The 18,893-nt window shown below is 45.0% G+C and overlaps 1 protein-coding gene across 1 annotated transcript in view; it reads left to right on the top strand.

The window, feature by feature from the left end:
- The first annotated feature begins 746 nt into the window (after positions 1–746).
- Positions 747–18,893, top strand: part of ptprna (protein tyrosine phosphatase receptor type Na) — a 26,591-nt gene continuing 8,444 nt past the window's right edge. Inside the window, exons 1-11 of the mRNA XM_061226428.1 lie at positions 747–1,101; positions 7,691–7,741; positions 9,017–9,127; positions 9,749–9,842; positions 11,133–11,298; positions 11,701–12,010; positions 12,221–12,334; positions 12,904–12,938; positions 15,417–15,694; positions 15,957–16,036; positions 17,856–17,920. Coding sequence (XP_061082412.1) covers positions 1,026–1,101; positions 7,691–7,741; positions 9,017–9,127; positions 9,749–9,842; positions 11,133–11,298; positions 11,701–12,010; positions 12,221–12,334; positions 12,904–12,938; positions 15,417–15,694; positions 15,957–16,036; positions 17,856–17,920 — 1,380 coding nt within the window. The 5' untranslated portion in view covers positions 747–1,025. The remainder of the gene's footprint in view (positions 1,102–7,690; positions 7,742–9,016; positions 9,128–9,748; positions 9,843–11,132; positions 11,299–11,700; positions 12,011–12,220; positions 12,335–12,903; positions 12,939–15,416; positions 15,695–15,956; positions 16,037–17,855; positions 17,921–18,893) is intronic.

Here is an 18,893-nt window from a genome sequence, read left to right as displayed (position 1 = left end):
CATATGCGGCTTTGACTACAATCTACAGGTGATGACCGCGGAGCCTTATTGACTCCATTCCCGATGGAGCTACCAGCCACAGTCTGCATCAAGTCCGCATTTCGATCCAAGGTCGTGTGGCTCGCCCATGCACCACGCCGTGGTGTGTTCAGCCAGTCTTCATTGTTAAAGCTGGTTGTTCTGTGTTTATGGGTTGACTGAATGCTGTGGTTTCAAATCAGCATCAAATCTTTTACTTAAAACCACAACCCTTGATGCCTCAAACTGTCATCTGCCCCTACAGAAATTAAAACTGTACCCCGAGAGCTGGCAATATAGAAAAACTATAAATGGTAATATATCTGAAATTCATTCACGCACATTTTTACATGGGTCATTCTACAGCGTTCATGAGGCAAAATTATAGATGAAGGAATATGCCAGATGGCTGCTTAAAAAATCTTGCCAATAATTGCGCTCAATATTTTCTGCATTTCTTGAGACTAATTGCATTACTTACAGACTATCACCAGCCATTTTGCCAAGTTGGCTTGATGGCACCATTCTATACCTTGTGTGTCAGGTTAACGAGTGTGTGCAGAACACACTGTTTCCGTCCGCACTCGCTACAATATCTTTAATGTGCTTTCCTAAATGCAGTGTCACATCGGTTCGTCCAATGCTCGACCCTTTTCTCGCTCGTTCATTCTGTTTCAGGCGAATAGAAAAACTAATCTCGATATGACGTCATTGCGGGTCTCCCTCAAACGAAACCAGCTGTAAGAAATACAGAGGCAGCGCCAGCATCCCGCTCCCGATCCGCGCTACCGACTCTCGGGATTTGTGCGCGTTTCCGTCTTTTTGCCCTGCTCATTTACCCATCGGGCTCACTCAGAACCGTTTGCGCACTTTTGAGGTTTCCGTCCTGAGAGCTAGTGTGCAGCATGATCCTTCGTTACCCGTGAAACAACATGAAGGATTAAAAGCGACTGAGAACAAAATAGCTGCACGTGTGTTTGGGCATTTGCCCCCCTTGGAGAGGTAACATGAAAGACCACCGGCTTTGGAGAATTCTCTGTTTGATGACTGTCTGTTACCAGCTTGGGATGTCAAGCCGATACGGTAAGACAGAAAAACTGTATTTAGAGTACACTAACGGCGACACACACAGGTTCTGTCTGTGGTAGGCGACACATCAGAATGCGAATATTCTTTGTGATTACAACAACAAAAGTGCGTTGCACGAGAAGCTACGGGTGAAGAATATGCTAATTTTGTCAATGCATACGAAATCTGTATTACTAATTAAGCAACAAATGGAAGGGATGGTGTTTGTTTAACAAATGGGGTTTTATTCCGATTCATGTTCGTTTCTTGGCATACGAGCTCGCACACTTAGTACACCAGTAACTGCATTTTAAATAATTATTTGCAGAACACTGAATGTGAAAAGGACCGTGCGTAGCGTTTGAGTTATAAATGGATCTGGGAGGATACGGTTGATTGAAAAAAATATATATATATCAGTTACGTCACAGATATTATGACGGGCCCGGCAGTGGCTTCGGGAACGGCCCTTCAGATGTTGAAATGACAGGGTCGCCGGATCTGCAACAACAACAACAACAACAATAACAAAAAACACACAGATAAACACCAATTCTCCAAGAATTACCAAAAGGCGATGAGTTTTGGTATGCAAAAAAACTATAGACACATTAACAAAAATTTTACTCCCAAATTCAGCAATGATGAAAATATTGCTACAGGTGGTTTTTGTGAACGTCTAAATATTACGATGATTACTATCCATTTTATTTACTTTATATTTACGTTGACCGTAATGGCGTCCAAATCACTCAAACCTGACATAGCAGTATACAATGATAATAGTAGTAAATTGTTATTGAAAATTGCAGAAATGCTGATGCAAGTCAGTGTAGCCCTGTTGGACGGGACGCTGGATATAGACAAGCGCAGATGCGATCATGATGTGATCTGAATGGGACTTTCTCTTAGTTTGTGCGGACATATTTAGGGATGCCACATGTCCTTTCTGGATGTCTGGACATTTCTCACACTCGCTGAATATGTGTCGTGTCTGGTATATTTAAAACAATCGCATTAAACACGTTAGGCATACTGAGTTTGACCTAATTTCACCGAGCAAGCACTTTACTTTATATAGGCTACGCACCACAGTGAACTCCACAACGTCTTTTGGGACACGACATATTTTTTTTTCTTCTTGTTTTGCCTCTGTACTACACAATTTTAGATTTAACGATTCACACATTATAAGGTATTTTTTATGCACTTTCTTTTCACCAGGTAGAAATTGCAGCACCTTTTACATATAATGTCCCCATTTCATGGCACAATGTTGTTTGGGACACATTAATATTATTAAAACTATGAAAATAGTCATGTTTAGCACTTTGGAGCATATATTTTACTGCCTGAAGTCTGTGACCGATAGACATCACCAATCTTCTCTGTTGATGGGATCTTGGGCAGTTCCTTTGGTCCTCCACACGTTGCTCTTGCCATCACTCTGATACAAGTGAATCTTGGTCTCATCTGTCCAGAAGACGATTTCCAGAACCCTACAGGCTCTTTTAGGTACTTCTCAGCAAACTGTGACCTGGACATCCTGTTTTTGCAGCTAACTGGTGGTTTGCGGTGTAGCTTCCATAGTTCTGTGAACCATAGCCACTGACACACACCTGCCTCCCGAAGGCAGACTTTCTGATCTGTTGGATAGGTGTTTGGGGCTTTTTCTTCATTATGGTGAAAATATATAGGTCTTCCTGGCCCTCCAGGTGATTACTGAGCCTGCCAGTGCTCTCTTTCTTCTTAATGATGTTCCAAACAGTTGATATTGGTAAGTCCAAGGTTTGGCCTCTGGCTTCCTTGATTATCATTGAACTCTGGCCCTCATTTTGACAAACGCCAATAACAAAGGCAATCAAACAGAATCAAGCTGTCTTATACCTGCAATTGTCCAAAATGTTATAGTGCCCTGAAACAGGGAGTGCTTTAGTTCACACACATGGGTGGGTTTTTGAGCATGGTCTGCTGATTTCAGGTCCTGCCACAGCATCTGTATTGGGTTCAGTCAGGAATTTAACTGAGCCACCAGAATCAACCCCACTCCCCTGCATGACAGTAGTCCTCTATTTCTGGGCCTGACCAAATGGGAGTAGTCCAACTGTACCATTGAGCATTCACTGCTTTGAAACAGAACCAGCATTCCCGGGCATTCCAAAATCCATCCCGTGGAGCCCTGCGTGTGTTGTTTGTTACTCCAGCCAACCCCACAGCTAATTATCCAAGCTGAATGAGTGAGAACCTGCCTCATGGGCTTCTGTGATTTTTTTATATTCTCTGCACATAGATTTGGCTCATTGCCGTAGCTTTTTTCAGCATTCACTTCTTGCAAGCAGAAGTTGGGTTTCCTTAACCACATTTGCTCACACTTTCAGCACAGAGGGTGGGTGTTGTGTGATCTCTGCCTGACAGGCATTCATCTAATGACTCAATCAGCCATTCCTAATATAGCACCTTTTGTAGAATGAAGCTGAAAATGCAGCTGATTCGATTCTGGAGCAAAAACTCATCAAGTATACCAGTGTCTGCCGGACTGAGTTTGGGATGGACACGCCAGTGTTAGTCATTCAGGTTTTTTACTGGCCTGCCTCCTTATGGACTCAAAATGCAACATCACTGCACAAAGTATAAATATATTAACCAGGCTAGTTTGTCCTAATCAAAGCTAATATGGTGCATGGTTATTGATTCAGTTGTGCCTGTTGATACATATTTACTGTGTGTGTGTCTGTACGTACTGTATTGCAGCAGCAATAAAATAAACACACCAATTGTCCAGTAGATCTCCGTGCAAGTAATGGATGTTGACAAACTGCAGCCTTGACATTTATTTAATAGTCTGGACTCTGTCATTTATTTGCTCGTAATGTTTGCAACACAGTGGGCGTACTGCCCAATGACACAGTCCACGCGGACAGAGGGATGTAATTTAAGAGTCTGAATGCCGGCAATGCCAACCCATTACAGGCTGTCAGACCAGGGCTGGGCTTCGAGGCGTCAGGTCTTTATATAATGGGCAGAACTCTGTCATTTCACTCACAATGCACCGAATGTCTGCCTTCTCCCCCGGTTGCAATGCATGCATGTATGTGTGCATGTGTATAGGAACTCTTGTTTTATTTGTTTTATTTTGAATAAAATATTTTTAGAACAGTAACAGTCTGCCAAATGTTTAATTTCTTTTAAATGATTTTGGCAGCGACATTAAGACCACTTGAGGGGGTACTATTGTTTTCTAAATGTTCCTGCTGGTTGGCTTGTTACCATTTTTGTCAAATGTAGTAAAAACACAGATTTTTTTCATGCAAACATTTACGTGCTTCACAAATAAAATTACAAAATTACTTTGACAATACAAAGAACATGAGTGGAAAATCTGTTATTTTTTTGTTGATTCATTTGTCAGTCTTGCTTTTTCAGCTCATTATTTTTAGCTTTTAGTTTCCTGTTTCTGTATGTTAACCTTAAGACTTTATTTAATGATGAACCTGGACAATGTCTCAGTCCTGTGTCATACACTGGCAGCTTTCGATTTACAATTACAATTTGGTATGCTCTTGTCCACAGTAACTTAGATAATAGTATTGATTAAAGGGGAGTTCTCTTTGAGCAGTCCTGACAGCTGCTTGCCTTGTTGACCTGACCTATGTGAATTGTGAACTCACAACAATTATATGTTGGGCTGTCTCCCTTTCCTTGATTATTTAATTGATATCAGGGTCAGTGGAGACGTAATACTGAAAATGGAAAATGACTTATCAGCGAGTTCTCTGCAGTAAGAGCTTTGGAAATATAGTCAATATTTAGTATTAATACATGTTAATATACACGGCACCCCTCCTGTGAGCCCTGACAGGCTGATGGAGATGTCAAGCTGTCGTGCCATGACACCATGAATGCCAGGGAACATTCAGTCAGATTATATAATCCCATTCTGTGTTCAGTTCACGCTGTTAACTTTACTCAGTTTTCACTGGTGAGGGTGCTGGTCTGTGTCAATGGGACTGGTCTCTCTTGATCAGTGTGGGTCTATGGTCACTGGTGAGGGGGTTGGTGTGTGTTGGTCTGTGGTCAGTGGTGAGGGGGTTGGTGTGTGCTGGTTACTGGTGAGGCGATTGGTGTGTGCTGGTTTGTGGTCAGTGGTGAGGGGGTTGGTGTGTAGTGGTCAGTGGTGAGGGGATTGGTGTGTGCTGGTCTGTGGTCAGTGGTAAGGGGTTTGGTGTGTGTTGGTCAGTGGTGAGGGGGTTGGTGTGTGCTGGTCTGTGGTCAGAGGTGGGGGGATTGATGTGTGCTGGTCTGTGGTCAGTGGTGAGAGGGTGGTGTGTTTTGGTCTGTGGTGAGAGGATTGGTGTGTGCTGGTCAGTGGTAAGGGGATTGGTGTGTACTGGTCAGTGGCGAGGGGGTTGGTGTGTGCTGGTCTGTGGTGAGGGGATTGGTGTGTGCTGGTCTGTGGTCAGTGATGAGGGGGTTGGTGTGTGCTGGTCTGTGGTGAGGGGATTGGTGTGTGCTGGTCAGTGGTGAGGGGGTTGGTGTGTGCTGGTCTGTGGTGAGGGGGTTGGTGTGTGCTGGTCTGTGGTGAGGGGATTGGTGTGTGCTGGTCTGTGGTGAGGGGATTGGTGTGTGCTGGTCTGTGGTCAGTGATGAGGGGGTTGGTGTGTGCTGGTCTGTGGTGTGGGGATTGGTGTGTGCTGGTCAGTGGTGAGGGGGTTGGTGTGTGCTGGTCAGTGGTGTGGGGATTGGTGTGTGCTGGTCAGTGGTGAGGGGGTTGGTGTGTGCTGGTCAGTGGTGAGGGGGTTGGTGTGTGCTGGTCAGTGGTGAGGGGGTTGGTGTGTGTTGGTCAGTGGTGAGGGGGTTGGTGTGTGCTGGTCAGTGGTGAGGGGATTGGTGTGTGTTGGTCAGTGGTGAGGGGATTGGTGTGTGTTGGTCAGTGGTGAGGGGATTGGTGTGTGTTGGTCAGTGGTGAGGGGGTTGGTGTGTGCTGGTCTGTGGCCAGTGGTGAGGGGGTTGGTGTGTGCTGGTCTGTGGTGAGGGGGTTGGTGTGTGCTGGTCTGTGGTGAGGGGATTGGTGTGTGCTGGTCAGTGGTGAGGGGATTGGTGTGTGTTGGTCAGTGGTGAGGGGGTTGGTGTGTGCTGGTCTGTGGTGTGGGGATTGGTGTGTGCTGGTCTGTGGTCAGTGGTGAGGGGGTTGGTGTGTGCTGGTCTGTGGTGAGGGGATTGGTGTGTGCTGCTCAGTGGTGAGGGGATTGGTGTGTGTTGGTCAGTGGTGAGGGGGTTGGTGTGTGCTGGTCTGTGGTGAAGGGATTGGTGTGTGCTGGTCAGTGGTGAGGGGATTGGTGTGTGTTGGTCAGTGGTGAGGGGGTTGGTGTGTGCTGGTCTGTGGTCAGTGATGAGGGGGTTGGTGTGTGCTGGTCTGTGGTCAGTGATGAGGGGGTTGGTGTGTGCTGGTCAGTGATGAGGGGGTTGGTGTGTGTTGGTCAGTGGTGAGGGGGTTGGTGTGTGCTGGTCTGTGGTGAGGGGGTTGGTGTGTGCTGGTCTGTGGTCAGTTGTGAGGGGGTTGGTGTGTGCTGGTCAGTGGTGAGGGGGTTGGTGTGTGCTGGTCTGTGGTCAGTGATGAGGGGGTTGGTGTGTGCTGGTCTGTGGTCAGTGATGAGGGGGTTGGTGTGTGCTGGTCTGTGGTCAGTGATGAGGGGGTTGGTGTGTGCTGGTCTGTGGTCAGTGGTGAGAAGGCTTGCTCTTGACTGGCCTGCCCCTCAGAATGAGTCATCGTCACTTGTGGGAGAGAAGGCCGCCTGTTGCTAGGAAACACGTAAGTGATGGTTTCTATTGCTTTGAGCTTTACATCAGGGTGCAGGCAGCTAATCGGCAACTGAATGAAAACCACACAACCCCCCCCCCCCCACACACACAAAAAAAACCCCATCCAGCCCAGTTCTCTGGAGGATGAGAGGTAAGATAAGAAGCTGAAACAATGCTAAAAAATGTTGTGACCATTTGGACCTGGTCTGGGCCTACCACTTCATTTAAAAAGAGGAGGGGGAAGCAGTGTGTGTGCGTGTGTGTGTGTGGGGGGGGGGGGGCTGCTTTTGGGAAGTTGCTGAGATAAAGTATGAGTGGGGTAACAGGCCCTCCACTGCCCCACACTGCCCTGCTAGTTCTCCCTGTAGCCTATCCCCTATATTCAATTTAGTTTGCCCTTTGCCTGTGATTTCCTCTGTGTGTGGTATGTGAGGTATGTACTCTCTCAAAGATAGTAAGCTACTCATTTGGATGTGGCCGTTTAACACCTGCTGGCTTCGTGCCTGCCCTAGATTTTTTTATTTTTTTTCACAATAAATGCAAAGAAAATCTGGGTCTGTCTGTGGAAGAGTGTGTTGTGTTCTCGCGAGCTGAACAGTGTGTTCCTCTCTGACAGTCCCTGTCAGGAGGGTATGACAGACTGTATTAATGCACTCTTCTGAGCTGAGTTTATCTACAGTATGTATTTTGGAATTGTTTTAATTTTTACGAGTGCAGGGCGTGGGATGTTGGTGTTTTCTGTCACATCTGTACGTACCAGCATGAGCACTGAGCTGGTCTTCTCCTGTGTGCTTCCTCCCCTTAGGCTGCCTGTTTCAGAAGAAGCTGTGTCGAAGGGAGCAGCTCTGTTTGAATGGTGAGTATATGACAGCAAGCAGCTTTTTAACACTGAGTTTATGACAGCAAGCAGCTTTTTAACACTGAGTTATGACAGCAAGCATCTTTCTAATGGTGAGTGTATGACAGCAAGCAGCAATTAAATGGTGAATATATGGAAGAGTAGCTTTTTAAATAGGGAGTATAAGACCGCCAGCAGCTTTTTAAATAGGGAGTATAAGACCGCAAGCAGATTTTTAAATAGGGAGTATGAGACTGCAAGTAGCTTTTTAATTAGTGAGTATAAGACCACATTCGGCTTTTAAACCATGAGTATATGTCAGCAAGGAGCTTTTTATTGGTGAGTGTATGACAGCATGCAGCTTTTTAAATTGTGAGTGTATGACCGAGGCGTTCATTTATTCAGATGCTCATGTAACAATCACCACTGGTAACTGAAAGCATTTTGAAAAAACATTCCAAAAGACCTCATCTTCAAATGGTGTGCATGTGTGTGTGGTTCCTGAGGTTAACTGTGCTAGTGTAAACAGACCATAGGCTCTCCCTGCCAGCTGCTACTTCAGACCAATCACCGCTCCTCTCTGTCATCTCCTAGGCAACGCTGACATCAGTATTCTGATGGCAGAGGTGTCGACTCCCCCACTGTCATCGCACTGAGAGCAATGAGTCACAGGCTTCCGTACCGAGACTCTAGTCCACATGCGTCTGAATACATTGTTAAATTCACACATGCACACACACTTATTTAATGAAAACTGCTAAAGTGGTCACAGTTTCATGTGCTGGTGTCAGAATGAAATGCCAGCTTTGGTGTAGATATTGGACAGCAGCTCTATAAAAGTCCCAGCATGTCTTGACGTTGGAAAAATATTGTTGCTGAAGAAATGCTTTACCAGTCAGGTGTTACTGCCCTGTGTACTGATGTATGTGTATGTTTGTGTACAGGTGCGAGTGCATGCCTGATTACAATGATGTGACAGGTGTTGAGTACCTGACTCTGTGTGAATGATGTGACAGGTGTTGAGTACCTGTGTGCTAAACAGGTGTTGAGTACCTGCGTGCTAAACAGGTGTTGAGTAGCCTGACTCTGTGTGAATGATGAGACAGGTGTTGAGTACCTGCGTGCTAAACAGGTGTTGAGTAGCCTGACTCTGTGTGAATGATGAGACAGGTGTTCAGTACCTGCGTGCTAAACAGGTGTTGAGTAGCCTGACTCTGTGTGAATGATGAGACAGGTGTTGAGTAGCTGCGTGCTAAACAGGTGTTGAGTACCTGACTCTGTGTGCTGTTGCAGATGGGCTCTTTGGACAGTGCCGTGGCTCCACCCAGGAGCTGGTCCAGTACCAGATATCCACACCACTGCTGCACAGACTGCAGGAGGCGCTTGAACAGCTAATGATGCAAGGCAAGTACATAGACACATGCACAAATATACACACTTAGTGGCGGGGTATTGACATATACAACACACATTGTGTACATCTTGGGCATTCAACTTGCACACCTAAGCAAGCACACAAACACGCACACATGTGCTTCAGTATAATGCTCTGTACAGTATATACTGTGCAATATGTAAGTATTTGGACAGTGGCACAATTTTAGTTGTTCTGCACTCCAGCACATTTGATTTGAAATGAACCACAAATATGAGGTTAAAGTGCAGACTTTAATTTTAGGGAATTTACATCCATTTTGGGTGTACCATGGAAGGAATGCAGCCCTTTTTATAGATAGTTCCCACTTTTTATGGGGACCAAAGTAATTAGACATTGGTTGCAAATTCTTTGCATTCAATGACTGCATAATGCCTTTAACCCATTGACTTCAGCAGATGCTGGGTATCTTCCTCGGTTAAGTTTTGCCAGGCCTGTACTGCAGCCTTCTGTTGGTATAAATACCCTCAAATTAAAGCTGACAGTCTGCACTTTAACCCCACATTAATTGTTTCATTTCTGTTGTGTGCTATTGTGTGCTGCTGTAGCTGCTCTGTGATTGACAGCTCTGTCTTTCCATGGATTTGCAGGCCTGTCCTGGCAGGATGACATCACACAGTACATAATCGCCAAGGAGCTGAGCCATGTCCCCCAAATTGGGCCTCAGCACGCCCCGCTGTCCAAGTAAGCTGTGCTGGGTGTTCAGTGTTGCTCTCTCTTACGCTCGTACTTAGAGTCACTGGGGCTAGTCACTGGGTCTACAGAGAAAGGCAGTTGACCATGCAGGTGAAGGAGAGAGATGCACAGCATACTCTCCTTGGTTTGGTCAACACTAATACCAGCCACTGCTGGTTTGGGCATTACTGCTGTAGCTGTAAAAATGTGGAGCTTGCATCATTACATTAGATTACATTAAAAATAATTCAGCGGACACTCTTACCCAGAGTACAACGAAGTGCAGATTGAACACAGGAACAAGTGTGAAGAGGACCCGACAGGACAGTACGGTTCTGAGTCCTAACGTGACTATATAGATACAATTGCAACCCTTGAACCCTACGAACTAGCATAGCACGGTTGGCAGCTAGAATACCCTGAGTATTCTATCAGACAATACTCGGGGTATTCCCCCATCAGACAAAACAGGTAATTGTTTGCGATCTGTCTCTTTCGCAAAATGCGGTTCATAGACAGCCCCGTTCGCTGATTGCTTCGTAAATAAGACGTTAATTTCAGACAGATTGCGACCACACTAATGCACCCTTGTCAGGCCACATTTTGTGCTGTGAGTTTCGTGCATGTAAATCTGGCCCCATGTTTTTAGTGTTTCTTTTATTTTTATGTATTTTATATTTCTTTTACTATGAGCCAAGAGTAAAATGTTTAAAAAACCGACATATTTATGTATAGAAATCCAGTTTTGTACAAGGAAGGCAGTCTTATTTTAGCATGCATCCTGTTTTTCATTAGACATTCCTTTTCCATCTTTTCTTACACATACTCTGTTACTAGTAAGACGGAAATAGTGCTTCCAGAATAGTGTATAACAGTTGTGAAATCATGTTTGTCCTTCCCGGGAGTCTCCCATCTTAGTTTCACACCTGTCAGGATTTGAAGTCCCTGAAGAGTTTGGGGTGGTTGTCGGACAGATGCTTTGTTAGGTTGGACTTGTCTCCCTTGGAGAGACAAACAGAGCATTTTTTTGCAAATGGGTATTGTAATGATGTTGTCAGTTTGCAAATGGGTCAGTTTAGGTGCCCTGCTTTTCCACAAGTAGGGGATGGGAGGTGTGGTCACCTGCTGCCATTATAGCCAGTTAACTGGAGTTATGTAGTCAGCTTTTTCTCGCAGTCACAGGTGTGTTTCATAAAGTTCTGGTATTTTACCTTTTAATTATAATTGTTTTGGTTCAATAGTACACAACCCATGTCCTTGTGAACAGCACTTGTTCTGCTGTCGTTCTTTGTGCCCCAGGCCCTTGGGGCTGTCAGAAACATCCCTGCCGAAGCAGAGCCGGCCCAGCTCCAAGTCCTCGCCTATGCTCGGGTCACAGCGTTACCTGGACTACATGGTCCTGCCAAATCCCCCCCCGGCCTCCCTGCACTTACCAAGTCCAATGAACCCTTATACCTTCCATCAGGTGAGACTGCAGTGTCATGCAGTTATGCACACACACACACACACACACACATACACACATAAAGACACAGATATGACTATATGTTTCTGTCACAGTACATGTGTGCCTGTGTGTCCCTTTATTGCAGTATAGCTATATCTGTTTGATTGTGTCCCTGTGTGGCAATTCACTGATCATGTAGCATGTAGATATGACTGTCTCTGAGTGTTGCAGGGTCGGTGGGGCTGTGTGTCTGTGTACCTCTGTTGCAGCTCTGTGTCTGTACCTCTGTTGCAGCTTTGGTAACTGTGTTTGTGTTGCAGTAACTGTGTTTGAGTTGCAGTAACTGTGTTTGAGTTGCAGTAACAGTGTTTGTGTTGCAGTAACAGTGTTTGTGTTGCAATGACTGTGTTTGTGTTGCAGTATGGGTATGAGGCAGAAGAGGAGCGGTCTCTGAACAATCTGGAGGCCGCAGGGTATCCGCTCCATTCCTCTCCGTTAGGGGCGGACAGGGCAGACCTGCGCGACCGAGACCAGCAGCTGCTGCAGGACCTCTCCCCTGCACCACTGCCGTCCCCCCACCAGAAGGCAGCACCTATCTCCACCTCCCCTTTCAACGAAGAGCTGGACTTTCCTTTGGACTTCAAAGAGAACTACGTTTCCCAGGATGCTTCCGTTGTGCAGAAACACAAGCAGCCCACAGTGAGCCATAAAGCACTTGCAGCGCTGGATGGTGAGAGCAGGCTTCAATAATTGTAATAATAATAATGATGATGATGATGATGATGATGATGGGTAGAGGGTATGTAACACTTTCTGTCTCAAGGCACTTCACAGTGTAGGGAGGGCATGTGCTGTCGCCATTTTGTGCCAGAACACATCCACCACCTTCACGTAAACCCTCCTGGGTCCTGCTGAACTCTGTTGGCCCGTGTCTGCGCAGACGCTGCTTGGCGGAGGATTGCTGTGCAGCTGCAGAGGTATGGCGTTGACGTGAAGGAGCTCAGCCCTCAGCTGCTGAAGAAGCTGGCGAAGGCAGAGGATGTGAAAGCACCAGGTATGTCAGGCACACAACAACACCCAGAGCACCAGGTATGTCCAGCACACAACAACACCCAGAGCACCAGGTATGTCCAGCACACAACAACACCCAGAGCACCAGGTATGTCAGGCACACAGCAACACCCAGAGCACCAGGTATGTCAGGCACACAACAACACCCAGAGCACCAGGTATGTCAGGCACACAGCAACACCCAGAGCACCAGGTATGTCCAGCACACAACAACACCCAGAGCACCAGGTATGTCCAGCACACAACAACACCCAGAGCACCAGGTATGTCAGGCACACAGCAACACCCAGAGCACCAGGCATGTCCAGCACACAACAACACCCAGAGCACCAGGTATGTCAGGCACACAGCAACACCCAGAGCACCAGGTATGTCCAGCACACAACAACACCCAGAGCACCAGGCTTTAGCAATGCTAACCTTCGGGCATAGTGGCTTGCTCTAGTGGTTTGCTGTACTGTGGCATTTCATCCAGTCAGAAATCAAGATGCAACACAATGGTAAGGCTTATTTAAAGAATTCAGATGTTTTTTTCCCCCCTTTGTGCTTCAGGTCGGTATTCTGAGGGTTTGGCCACAGTTAAGATGGTGAGTTTGATGAACTTGAAGTGAACCCTCATACAGAAGACACCATGGCACTACTTTTGTTTAGAAATTACATACTTGACATCAAAAGGAAATTGTATGATTTTTCAGTTTATGAATTAGAAAAAAGTAAATATTAGTGTAAATGTATAGAGGCTGAATGAGCATTTAAAATGTTTTAAAGTTATTACACGGGGTCATAAAGCTTACAGTATATCAGCTCTCTGTAACCATTTTTTGGGAGAACAAGGATGTGCTCCTGGACCTGCAAACATAGGATGAGCCAGCCAGTAGCCCCAGAGTTATTGCCCCAGAGAATCTGATCAGTATATGAAACTGACTTCACCAGAAGCAAAGTGTATAATCACTGTGATGTGTCCATTTTAGTCACATAAATGAATCTATTTCTGGCAGACTTTAGGACACGTACAGTCAGGTCCATAAATATTGGGACATTGACACAATTCTCATCTTTTTGGCTCTATACACCGCCACAATGGATTTGAAATGAAACAAATAAGATGTGCTTTAACTGCAGACTTTCAGCTTTAATTTGAGGGTATTTACATCCAAATCAGAACGGTGTAGGAATTACAACAGTTTGTATTTGTACCTCCCACTTTTTAAGGGACCAAAAGTAATGGGACAAACTAACAATCATAAATCAAACTTTTAATACTTGGTTGCAAATCCTTTGCAGTCAATTACAGCCTGAAATCTGGAATGCATAGACATCACCAGCCGCTGGGTTTCATCCCTGGTGATGCTCTGCCAGGCCTCTACTGCAACTGTCTTCAGTTCCTGCTTGTTCTTGGAGCATTTTCCCTTCAGTTTTGTCTTCAGCAAGTGAAATGCATGTTCAATCGGATTCAGGTCAGGTGATTGACAGAACATTCCACTTCTTTGCCTTAAAAAACTCTTTGGTTGCTTTCGCAGTATGCTTCGGGTCATTGTCCATCTGCACTGTGAAGCACTGTCCAATGAGTTCTGAAGCATTTGGCTGAATATGAGCAGATAATATTGCCCAAAACACTTCAGAATTCATCCTGCTGCTTTTGTCAGCAGTCACATCATCAATAAATACAAGGGAACCAGTTCCATTGGCAGCAATACATGCCCACGCCATGACACTACCACCACCATGCTTCACTGATGAGGTGGTATGTTTTGGATCATGAGCAGTTCCTTTCCTTCTCCATACTCTTCTCTTCCCATCATTCTGCTACAAGTTGATCTTTGTCTCATCTGTCCATAGGATGTTGTTCCAGAACTGTAAAGGCTTTTTTAGATGTTGTTTGGCAAATTCTAATCTGGTCTTCCTGTTTTTGAGGCTCACCAATGGTTTACATCTTGTGGTGAACCCTCTGTATTCACTCTGGTGAAGTCTTCTCTTGATTGTTGACTTTGACACACATACACCTACCTCCTGGAGAGTGTTCTAGATCTGGCCAACTGTTGTGAAGGGGTTTTTCTTCACCTGGGAAAGAATTCTTCTGTCATCCACCACAGTTGTTTTCTGTGGTCTTCCGGGTCTTTTGGTGTTGCTGAGCTCACCGGTGCGTTCTTTCTTTTTAAGAATGTTCCAAACAGTGGATTTGGCGACACCTAATGTTTTTGCTATCAATCTGATGGGTTTGTTTTGATTTTCCAGCCTAATGATGGCTTGCTTCACTGATAGTGACAGCTCTTTGGATCTCATATTGAGAGTTGACAGCAACAGATTCAAAATGCAAATAGCACACTTGAAATGAACTCTAGACCTTTTATCTGCTCCTTGTAAATGAGATAATGAGGGAATAACACATACCTGGCCATGGAACAGCTGAGCAGCCAATTGTCCCATTACTTTTGGTCCCTTAAAAAGTGGGAGGCACATATAGAAACTGTTGTAATTCCTACACCATTCACCTGATTTGGATGTAAATACCCTCAAATTAAAGCTGGACGTCTGCAGTTAAAGCATATCTTGTTCGTTTAATTTCAAATTCATTGTGGTGGTGTATAGAGCCAAAAAGAGGAGAATTGTATCGATGTCCCAATATTTATGGACCTGACTGTATTTATCTCAATTTTGTCAAATCAAATTGTATGTCTTATTTTCTTACGGTTAGTGTGCTTGATCTTGTGCAACCAATTATATTGAATGACATTTGTTATTTAGGCTAATTATCATCATGTGTGGTAGAGAAGCACACATCATTTTACATTCCATCCTCCTCGGTCATGTAATGTACGTGGGCAGTAATCCATCCTGGGTTTGCTGTTTAACTTGCTGTAAATTGATGAAGTGCATGCTCACCTACTTGCCAGAAGGGGACACTGTGTGCACATGCAGAAACATACCAGATCCTGATAGATTCCTCCCCTCCTGCAGGTTTTATGGTTCATGTTTGGTGTTTCATCAGTCAGCCAGGTCACTAAAGCACAGTCATTTAGCGATATCACATTAACACAAGCTTGGGCGTTCTGTGGTCCGCACAGGCTGAGCTCATGGAGGGAGCTATGCGACACACCAGTGGGAAGGGCCCCAGGCCTCCCTTCTCTCCTGCTCTCAACGGGGAGGCCCCTCTGGCCCCCAAGAACCCCCAGGCCTCGGCTCCCCCTCAGATCCTCACAATTACCCTGGGGACCAGTATGACGGAGGTAGGAGCCCCCACATCGGTGGAGGAAGTGGAAATGGAGAAGAAGAACATGGGCCTGACTGCAGGAGTGGACACACAGAGTCAGGAGGAGAAGGGCTACACTGTCACCAACCAGAGGTACAAACCCCACCCAAACACCCCATCTATCCTCCATCTAGCCTGTGTGCATGTGTGAATGTGTACATCCTGTGTGTATGTCGTGTGTGCGCATACGTGCGTGCGTGTGTGCGTCCCTGTGTGAATTTGAACATCCTGTGTGTACATGTGTGTGTGTGCGCGTGTGCATGTGCGTGTGCGTGTGTGAATGTGCACATCCTGTGTGTGTGTGTTGTGTGTGTTGTGTGTCAGTGTGTGACTGTTTTCTTGCTTCTGCTTGGAGTGTGGTGGGTGCTGCCCTGATGCTACACGTTCAGCAGAAGAGCCATAACCAGAGTGCAGAGCATGTAGCTGAAGGTGCAGGTGAGTGGCTGAAGACTTTATTGCTCTATTTGATGTTTAACATGTATTTGGTTTGTTTAACACGTGGTTGGATTGTATTTAAATAATTACAGTGGTGTGAAAAAGTGTTTGCCCCCTTCCTGATTTCTTATTTTTTTGCATGTTTGTCACACTTAAATGTTTCAGATCCAACAAATTTAAATATTAGTCAAAGACAACACAAGTAAACACAAAATGCAGTTTTTAAATGAAGGTTTTTATTATTAAGGGAGAAAAAAAATCCAAACCTACATGGCCCTGTGTGAAAAAGTGATTGCCCCCTAAACCTAATAACTGGTTGGGCCACCCTTAGCAGCAACAACTGCAATCAAGCGTTTGAGATAACTTGCAATGAGTCTCTTACAGCGCTGTGGAGGAATTTTGGCCCACTCATCTTTGCAGAATTGTTGTAATTCAGCCACATTGGAGGGTTTTCGAGCATGAACCGCCTTTTTAAGGTCATGCCACTGCATCTCAATAGGATTCAGGTCAGGACTTTGACTAGGCCACTCCAAAGTCTTCATTTCGTTTTTTCTTCAGCCATTCAGAGGTGGATTTGCTGGTGTGTTTTGGATCATTGTCCTGCTGCAGAACCCAAGTTCGTTTCAGCTTGAGGTCACGAACAGATGGCCGGACATTCTCCTTCAGGATTTTTTGGTAGACAGCAAAATTCATGGTTCCATTTATCACAGCAAGTCTTCCAGGTCCTGAAGCAGCAAAACAGCCCCAGACCATCACACTACCACCACCATATTTTACTGTTGGTATGATGTTCTTTTTCTGAAATGCGGTGTTACTTTTACGCCAGATGTAATGGGACACACACCTTCCAATAAGTTCAACTTTTGTCTTGTCAGACCACAGAGTATTTTCCCAAAAGTCTTGGGGATCATCAAGATGTTTTCTGGCAAAATTGAGACGAGCCTTAATGTTCTTTTTGCTCAGCAGTGGTTTTCGTCTTGGAACTCTGCCATGCAGGCCATTTTTGCCCAGTCTCTTTCTTATGGTGGAGTCATGAACACTGACCTTAACTGAGGCAAGTGAGGCCTGCAGTTCTTTGGATGTTGTTGTGGGGTCTTTTGTAACCTCTTGGATGAGTCGTCGCTGCGCTCTTGGGGTAATTTTGGTTGGCCGGCCACTCCTGGGAAGGTTCACCACTGTTCCATGTTTTCGCCATTTGTGGATAATGGCTCTCACTGTGGTTCGCTGGAGTCCCAAAGCTTTAGAAATGGCTTTATAACCTTTTCCAGACTGATAGATCTCAATTACTTTCTTTCTCATTTGTTCCTGAATTTCTTTAGATCTCGGCATTATGTCTAGCTTTTGAGGATCATTTGGTCTACTTCACTTTGTCAGGCAGGTCCTATTTAAGTGATTTCTTGATTGAGAACAGGTGTGGCAGTAATCAGGCCTGGGTGTGGCTAGAGAAATTGAACTCAGGTTTGATAAACTACAGTTAAGTTATGTTTTAACAGGGGGGGGGCAATCACGTTTTCACACAGGGCCATGTAGGTTTGGATTTTTTTCTCCCTTAATAATAAAAACCTTCATTTAAAAACTGCATTTTGTGTTTACTTGTGTTGATGATCTGAAACATTGAAGTGTGACAAACATGCCAAAGAATAAGAAATCAGGAAGGGGGCAAACACTTTTTCACACCACTGTATATATTGTAAATAATAATAATAATAATAATAATAATAATAATAATAATGTAAACCCTTACTTTTCATGACACAGGCCTGCTCAGTAGAGTGTGGGACAGTGAACATTCATTCTGCTGTCTCTGTTTTCTCCACAGTGGCCGAAAAGGCTTTCCAGCCCCCTGAGACCAATCTGAACATCCTGCAGTCAGGAGTCGGACAGGTAGGGCTGTGTTACAGTAGGTAGTGCTGTTTTACTGTAGGTAGTGTTGTGTTACTGTCAGTAGTGTTGTGTTTCTGTAGGTAAGGCTGTGTTACTGTAAGTAGTGTTGTGTTACTGTAGGTAGTGCTGTGTTACTGTAGTTAAGGCTGTGTTACTGTTGCCCTGTTGGCAGTCAGCCACAATTAGCACTGGCACGGTCAGGTTTGAAACAGCACCATGCTGAACAAGCTGCCTGGCTGACTGGTGCCACCTGTTACCTGTCACTTCAGGCTACCTGATTAACTCCAGGGCAGCTGTGTGTTGGGATAAAACTGGTTATTCAAGACCTGGGTTCATAATCAGGGGCCTGCAGGTTCAAATCCCTGTTGGGTCACTGATGCTCAGAAAGGCCTAATGCAAGAATTGCTTCAGTGAAATGTATATTTCTTTCCATAAAGACTGTCATTCTACACTGCGTGTTTATGAAATCACTTTGAAAATAGTCTCTGAAAGGTGAAGAATGCAATCAACTTGCCTAATTTTTGTAATGTTTTCCCAATTTTAACTGTTTCTTAATATAAGTGTAATTTCAGTTCATTCAGTGAGCACTTTATTAGGTGGACCTGTACACCAGCTTCTTAATGCAAATATTTAACCAGCCAATCATGTGGCGGAAACTAAATGCATGAATGCATGCAGACATGATCAAGAGGTTCAGCTGTTTTTCAGACCAAATGTCAGAATGAGGAAGAAAACTTTACCATGGAATGATTGTTAGTGCCAGACAGGGTGGTTTGAATATCTCTGAAACTGCTGATCTCTTGGGATTTTCATGCACAACAGTCTCTAGAGTCTGCAGAGAATGGTCTGAAAAACTAAAAACATCCAGTGAGCAGCAGTTCTGTGGGCAAAAACACATTGTTAATGAGAGAGGTAAGAGAAGGGCCAGACTGGTTGAAGCTGACAGGAAGGTGACAGTCACGCAAATAACGAC

The sequence above is a fragment of the Conger conger genome, chromosome 17 (genome assembly GCF_963514075.1).
Source record: "Conger conger chromosome 17, fConCon1.1, whole genome shotgun sequence".
NCBI classification, from domain to species: domain Eukaryota; kingdom Metazoa; phylum Chordata; class Actinopteri; order Anguilliformes; family Congridae; genus Conger; species Conger conger.
This window is presented reverse-complemented; position numbering and strand designations above follow the sequence as displayed.